The 7,779-nt window shown below is 39.2% G+C and overlaps 1 protein-coding gene across 1 annotated transcript; it reads left to right on the forward strand.

Annotated features, from left to right (window-relative positions):
• The first annotated feature begins 800 nt into the window (after window positions 1-800).
• SNRPF (small nuclear ribonucleoprotein polypeptide F) lies at window positions 801-7,567 on the forward strand. Its single transcript, XM_002919236.4, has 4 exons — window positions 801-952; window positions 2,811-2,936; window positions 6,765-6,829; window positions 7,437-7,567. Exons 1-4 carry the CDS (start codon window positions 950-952, stop codon window positions 7,501-7,503), a joined length of 261 nt encoding a protein of 86 aa, XP_002919282.1. The 5' UTR covers window positions 801-949; the 3' UTR covers window positions 7,504-7,567.
• The last annotated feature ends 212 nt before the right edge of the window (window positions 7,568-7,779 follow it).

Here is a 7,779-nt window from a genome sequence, read left to right on the forward strand (position 1 = left end):
AAGAAACAGATCTACAGGGAGACCACCACACTGTATTCGAGAATCAATTTGACCTCATCTGAACTATATTCTGTACTTGACTTTCTTTGGTGGGTTTCACCTCTCAGTCTAGTCCTGCTTCTCCCACTTCCTTTAAAGTGGGTTGAAATAAGTGATACAGAATAGAGAAAGCGACTGTGGTATAGGAGCCTCCAAATCACAGAATCTGTGGGAAAGTGAGCAAGAAACTTAAGAACCAAGAATCCGTCCTCACAGGTGTAAGAGGACAAGAAACCCCCATTAGAGACTATGGACTCTGAGAAACAAACCGAGGGCTTCAGAGGGGAGGGGGTGGGGGAATGGGATAGACTGGTGATGGGTAGTAAGGAGGGCACATATTGCATGGTGCACTGGGTGTTATACGCAACTAAAGAATCATCGAACCTTGCATCAGAAACCAGGGATGTACTGTATGGTGACTAACATAATGTAATAAAAAAAACATTTAAAAAAAAAGAAAGAAAGAAAGAAAGAAACCCCCATTAGCCATTATGGAGAAAAATCCCGTCCGCTCTATAGGGTACACAGCCGAACCCTAGAGGCAGGTGGTAGACGAGAAACCCGGACCCGCCTCCCTGCCTTTGCAACTTCTTCGGAACCCTCTCTCGCGAGCGGTGCTACTGAAGTTTCCCACAGAGCTGTGCGCCGCGCGGAAGGCTCGTTCGCTCGCGCTACCGCCGGTTGCCAGGATACACTGGCAAGCCACCTCCTCCAATCAAGAAGCGTCTTTCTCTGCCCAATCACAGAAGCTGAGAGAGCTGTAGTCGAAGGTGAAAGGTCACGCTGCTGTTTGGCGGCCATTTCTCTGGAAGCTCCGCGTTTCCCGCCGGGCCGGAGCTACTCCAGTCACGAGGGACAGACTACACCTGGGTCGGCGGCGAGTTGCCTGCAGCATTTGCTTGTAGTCGCGATGGTAAGGAGGAAGAAGGGAGAGCAAGGGAGAGCGGTGACCAGCCTCGCTGGGCCTGGGGGTTGATTCGCGCGTTTCCCATTCATCCGCGTGAGGAGCCGCGCACCCGGTCGCCAGCCCCTTTCTCCCTACTCTGGGGATCTTAGGAGCGCGCTCTCCTTCCGATGCCCTTCCCTCCCCAGAAGTGTCCCGGTCCCTTCCCCCTTCGTTTGAATGTGAGCCGGAGGTATCCTTGCTGGCTGGGACCACATGGTCGGGGTAAAGATGAAGTGGTTTTATGTCTCAGTTACCACGCCCAGAATCGGCTCTCTTTCATTTCATCACGTTGGGATTCTTAGCCCCGCAGCCCTCTGGAATACAGAACCCAAGCTTTGGAGCATTCATTGGTTCTGTGGCCAAATATTTTTTGAGCTCATGCTGCCTACCAGATGCTGTGCTAGGCGCCAGAATATAAGGTGAAAAGTACTGACGCGGACTCTACTCGAGATTTACTCAGTCGGCTATGAGAGGCAGATTATATCAAATAATAACATCAGCATGTAATTGCAAATAATGTGAAGTGGTAAGAAGAGAGCAAACAGGATGCTGTGAGAATGCGCGATGGTACATTAGAAGAATGGTCAGGGATGGCATCCCTGGTAGGAGGATTTAACCAGAAACCTAAATGATACGAAATATGAAAGCCAGACCCTTAAAGAGCAAGAGGAAGAGTGTACAAAGCACAGGGAACATGAGTATAGGCCCCACTGCTGGAAAGAAAGCTTGACCAGTTGGAGGAATTGACAGAAAGCCACACAGCTTGCAAGAACTGTGGTTATGAGATAGGGTCGGGAAGATCTCTTAGGTCATGTTAGGGGGTCTGGATTTTACTTAAAGTGCAGTTGAAAGCCATCGAGGCATTTTAAGCAGAGATATACCATGATAAAAAATACTTGCTGGTGTGCATAAGTTGGAGGAAGACAAGAGTAAAAACTGGAGACCCATTAGGAGGTTATTGCAGTAGCCCCCATGTTCTTTGACATCACTCTGAATATGCTTATCTTAGAGAGCTTTAGTAGTCAAGTTTCTTGGTTCGTTTCTTTCTTTGGGCTGATGGATGAGCAGGTGAGGGAAAGAAAAGTCTGAATTCACTGGAGGAAACTACTGAATAAGCAAACATTAAGTGATTCCCCATACATATAGGCAGCTTTGCTAAGTCAAATAAGACCCACCAGACCTAGCTCCTGGAATTCAAGTGAAAGACTGTCAAAAGCCATCTGCCCCTTCGTTCCCTCTGTAGCCTCATATTTGGGACTGTGACATCCATGAATTGTTTGTGTGTCCCTGAGATCTCCTTGTTGCTTTACTCTTCCCTCCTTTTACATAGATAGTCTCTTCTACCTAGAACAGCCTCCTTTCCCTCTGGAAATACCTCTCCTCCTTTAAAACGGAGGCATTACTTATTTTGGGCATCCTTTCCTTTTGACTCTGGATTGATCTGGTACCCTTATACATAGTGTATCTCCTCTTACTATGTCGAAGTGTAATGTCTGTTTGTATGTGTTTTGCCTCTCTTCCTCCTATTGTGAACATGAGGACAAGGAGTGTAATCTGCATTTTTTTTTTCACTGCTTTTACCTTTGTTTCTTTATAGCCTGGAACAATGAGTAATGTATAGTAGGTATTCATTGTTTAAGTGAATACTGAATGAAATTGCCTAACTGGGTATTTAAATTTCTCTTATGCTTTTCAACAAATAGAAGTGAGAATTATGTAGTAAAGTAAGAGTAGTCAAGAGCATGCTTTGGTAGAGGGGAGTAGGTAATGGAAACTGAGCTAAGGAAAAATAATTGATTGAGTTCTGTTTTTGTTCTTTGTGTAGAGTTTGCCTCTCAATCCCAAACCTTTCCTGAATGGATTAACAGGAAAGCCAGTAATGGTGAAACTTAAGTGGGGAATGGAGTACAAAGGCTACCTGGTATCTGTAGATGGCTATATGAACATGCAGGTAAGCTAAAGGGATAAGAATCATTAAATTGTATTTACTTTGCTTTACCTTAACTTCTCAAAGGTTTACTGTGATTTAAAAGAATGCAATCAACGAAATTGACAAACCTAAAACAAAATTCAGAAATAAAGTCAAGGTCAGGGAGGATGTTATAACTGTGATAAACTGTACAAGACCTGTAAAACCAAAATTCAGCCACAGAATTGACTTCTAGTGGTTAAAATAAAAAAGAACTTTGATATTTGAGTCACAGTGGCATAAGGGAAACAAATGAGGTTTTTGTTTTCTTTTTTTTTTTTGTAGAAAAGCAAAACTCTCCCAATATTTAGCTCTGAAAGAAAGTTTTTTTCTTTTTTTTCCTGAAATAAAATGTTCAGGTGAATTTCTTAAGTCTTTTAATGAATGCTAAAGAAATAAAATAAAAAGAATAAAATAAAATAAAAATGGAAGCATTTCTTGAGAGACGAGACAGGCCAAACCAAAGGAATTGATGAACTGTGACTGAATGTCTGTTAAGCTAGCTTCTGTAAATGTTTAGGCCTGGGTGTTTTGTTTTTGTCTTTGAAGATATATTTATTTTAGAGAGAGAATGCAGGGGAAGGTTGGGGGGTTTGTGGACGGGAGAGAGAATCTCAAGCAGACTCCCTCTGAGCTTGGAGCCCAGTACACAGCTTCGTTTCATGACCCTGAGATAATGACCTGAGCTGAAATCAAGAGTCAGATGCTTCACTGACTGAGCCAGCCAGGCACCCCTTTTTTGTTTTTGTAGTTGTGGTAAAATATATCTAACATAAAATTTACCACTTTTACGATTTTCAAGTGTAGAACTCAGTGGCATTAAGTGGCATTCACGTTAATGTGCATCTATCACCATTACTCATTTCTGAAACTTTTCACTTGTCCCCAACTGAAACTATACTCATTATAAAGTAAAACTCCCCTTTCCCATCCCCTGGTAAATGTTGTTCTTTCTCTGTTCCAGCTCATATAAGTGGAATCCTATAGCATTTGTCCTTTTGTGTCTGGCTCATTTCATTTAGCATAATGTTTTTAAGGTTCATACATGTTGTAGCATGTATCAGAATTTCATTCCTTTTAATGACTGAAATAATATTCTGTTGTATGTATATACCACATTTTAATCCATTCTCCTGTTGGTGGGCATTTGAATTGTTTTCTACCTTCCAGCTGTTGTGAATTATACAGTGAACATGGGTGTACAAATATCTGTTAGAGGTTCTGCTTTTAGTTCTTTTGGATATATATCCAGAAATGGAATTGCTGGATCATACATTAATTCTTTAATTTTTTGAGGAACTGCCATACTGTGTTCTATAGCACTGTATCATTTTACATTCCAGCAGCAAGGCATAAAGGTTCCAGTTTCTTCACATCCTCACCAATACTTGTTTGTTATTTTTGGTTTTCTTTGATGATAGCATCCTCATGATGTAAAATATCTCATGGTTTTTATTTGCATTTCTGCAATGATTAGTGATATTGTGATCTTTATGTGCTTTTTGGCTGTTTATGTATCTTTTTTGGAGAAATGACTGTTCATATCTTTTTTTTTTTTTTTTAAGATTTTTTATTTATTTATTTGACAGAGATAGAGACAGCCAGCGAGAGAGGGAACACAAGCAGGGGAGTGGGACAGGAAGAAGCAGGCTCAAAGTGGAGGAGCCTGATGTGGGGCTCGATCCCATAACGCTGGGATCACGCCCTGAGCCTAAGGCAGACGCTTAACCTCCGTGCCACCCAGGCGCCCCCATATCTTTTGCTCATTTAAAAACTGGGGTGTTTTATTTCTTTGTTGCTTAATTGTAGTAATTGCCAGCCAGGTTTTTGACGAGTTTGAAGTTATATTTTCCTGAAGCATAGGTATTCATGTGACTGATCAATGGCAGACTCCCAAGTATTCCATACTGGTAGTACTTGTAGGAAGAGTATTAACAGGGGCACTTGTAGGCAAAAAAGCTGAGATTTTCCTTAATTTAAGAGGTTACCACTTGAACAGATGATGCTTAGATCCCCAAAGTTCTTATAGAGCATGGTTTTGTCCTGGAAAATTCCTCAAGCAGGAATCATTTACCAAGGCCATAGAAAAATCTTAAGAGTATACCATTCTGCTGAAAATGTTCCAGACTTAGTGGTGGTGATTACACAACTTTATGAATATATATTAAGAACCATTGACTTGTTTGGTGCCTGGGTGGCTCAGTCGTTAAGCATCTGCCTTCGGCTCAGGGCGTGATCCTGGCGTTCTGGGATCGAGCCTCGCATCAGGCTCCTCGCTGGGAGCCTGCTTCTTCCTTTCCCACTCCCCCTGCTTGTGTTCCCTCTCTCGCTGGCTGTCTCTCTGTGAAATAAATAAATAAAATCTTTAAAAAAAAAAAAGAACCATTGGCTTGTACACTATAAAAGTGAATTTTATGCAATGGGAATTATATCTTAATAAAAGAAAGAAATAAAGAATACCCACTGAATATTTGGTTTTAGAAGTAATGTAGTTCCTCGTGAGCCTGCCAGAGTTGTGAAATGTATCTGAATAGCCACATTAATGATGTTTTTAAATTTATTTATTCAGCAAATATGTATTAAGATCCATTATATGCCTGGCTGTGTGTGTATACGCCAATAAACATAACTAAGTCACTACTTTCAAGGAGTTTGTGTTGTAGGGGTAGGAGATGGTAATATAATGTGATGTCAGGTAATGATAGACACTATGGAGAAAAAGCAGAAACCGGGGTAGTGACAAGAGTGCAGTGTTAGGATAGCCAGGGAAAGGTTCTCTGAGGAAGTAAATTTAAGCAGAGAAAGGATTGAGTGAGCCCTGAAGAAAGTATCAAAGAAGGAAGAGCATCTCAGTTTGAGGCAACAGCGAGTACATAAGCCTTGTGGCGGGAACTTGCTTTGTGTGTTCAAGGCATGGCAAGAAGGCCAAAGCAGAGGCACCTGGCTGGCGCAGTTGTTTAAGCGAGTGCCTTCGGCTCAGGTCCTGATCCCAGGGCCCTGGGATTGAGCCCTGTGCGGGGAGGGAGCCTGCTTCTCCTTCACCTACCCAGTTGTGCTCTCCATCCCTATCTCTGTCTCTCTTAAATAAATAAAATTAAAAAAAAAAAAAAAGGCCAAAGCAGAATGATATAGGGAAAGAATGATAAAAAGGTTGGAATGGTAGTCATAGACTTCTAAGTGATTGTGAGTTTTAAAAGTAACAAGGTTTATTACATATATGTGGAAGGAAACCTAAACATTTTGATGTAAAATTAGATAGAATTTCCTGAAATAACTATAAAGGTCACTCTGAATTGTTTAATTTTCTCTTAAGAACTTTCTGCTCTGTTTGTTAGCACATAATTAAAAAAAAATATTCAGTTCTTTGGTTTGGGTGTTAACTAATATAAAAGTATTTGATAATTTAGCCATAGATTTTGTACTCTGAATTTTGTACCTTTTTTCTAACTGAATTTTTGGATAACTTTAAAGCCACAACTTACTCATAAATTGGAGACTGTCTGCCTCAACATATTGTTTTAATGTCTAATAGAAAGAAATGTTACATAACTGAGAGATTTAAAAAATTACGTTGGAACAAGCTTTATTATATATTCTATGTCCATCAATGTTAACTTTACAGAATGTTTATATGATACCCAAAAGTACTACAGTAGTAAAAGAAAGCTAATCTATTAATTACAGATAATTGTTGGTATAGAAAGGTCTCAGTTAATAAGTTCTCTCACCAATATTACCTAATATTTTAGGTAGTGTTACACTATTTTCCTCCTGTGTTATTATACTAATATATTTTCTTTTGATTTAAAGCTTGCAAACACAGAAGAATACATAGATGGAGCATTGTCTGGACATTTGGGTGAAGTTTTAATAAGGTAACAAAACAGCAGTACTATATATAAGGAGTGACTGGAGAGCATTAGAAATACTGTTCAAATAGACTAGTGCCTCAGTTTCAGAATTACTTTCTTTAAATCACTATTAATGTAGCATTTTCTACAATTAGACTTAAAGAATTTTGAAATCCTTTAAACTTGTCCAAGAAGATGGAAATTTTTTGGTTTTTCATTCTTAAGACTTTTCTAGTGATGATAGTAAACTTTCTGGCTCTTAGCTGTAACCTTTTTCAGTGGTTTTAGTAAAGTTGCAAGAGCTTGGTTTTGAATTTTAGTTGGCTCTGGCTGCTATTAGGGATTTATTGTTATATTCATTTTCTTGAACTAGAGTCACACTTTCAAATTTGAATCATTCCTTTTGGAAGATCATAAAGATACTATTTTATAACATCCACTGGGTAAATAAGCGCCATGTGCTTTTTAACAAATCAATGGTAAAAACGTTTTTTAAAAAAAGAAAGAAATGATACATTGTAAATTTAGCATTCAGTATTTTTGTAATCAAAAATTTTCCTAGCAATAGTAAATCAGATTTTAATGTGGTTTCCGGTTGGAACAACAAAATGGATTGTTTTTCTATTTACAGGTGTAATAATGTCCTTTATATCAGGGGTGTTGAAGAAGAAGAAGAAGACGGGGAAATGAGAGAATAGCATCTTTTGTGGGGAATTTTTTTATATATATTTCTAGACAATAAACATTTTTTTTTCAACTTGACTCATGAACTGTTCATATTCAGGTATTTAAATGTAGAGCTCAAATGTTGAAAGATTTTTCAGAATTAATACTTTAAGAGCCACTCAGCTTCATTCAGTTTGGTTTTCTTTTGTAAGCTCAATACTCTTTTTTTCTACGGGGGAAAATTATATGCTTCATAAACATTTGTGAAGGTGAATTTCAGCCCTTTTCTTATAATTATATATTAACTG

This window comes from Ailuropoda melanoleuca, chromosome 15 (assembly GCF_002007445.2).
Source record: "Ailuropoda melanoleuca isolate Jingjing chromosome 15, ASM200744v2, whole genome shotgun sequence".
Taxonomy (NCBI): Eukaryota; Metazoa; Chordata; class Mammalia; order Carnivora; family Ursidae; genus Ailuropoda; species Ailuropoda melanoleuca.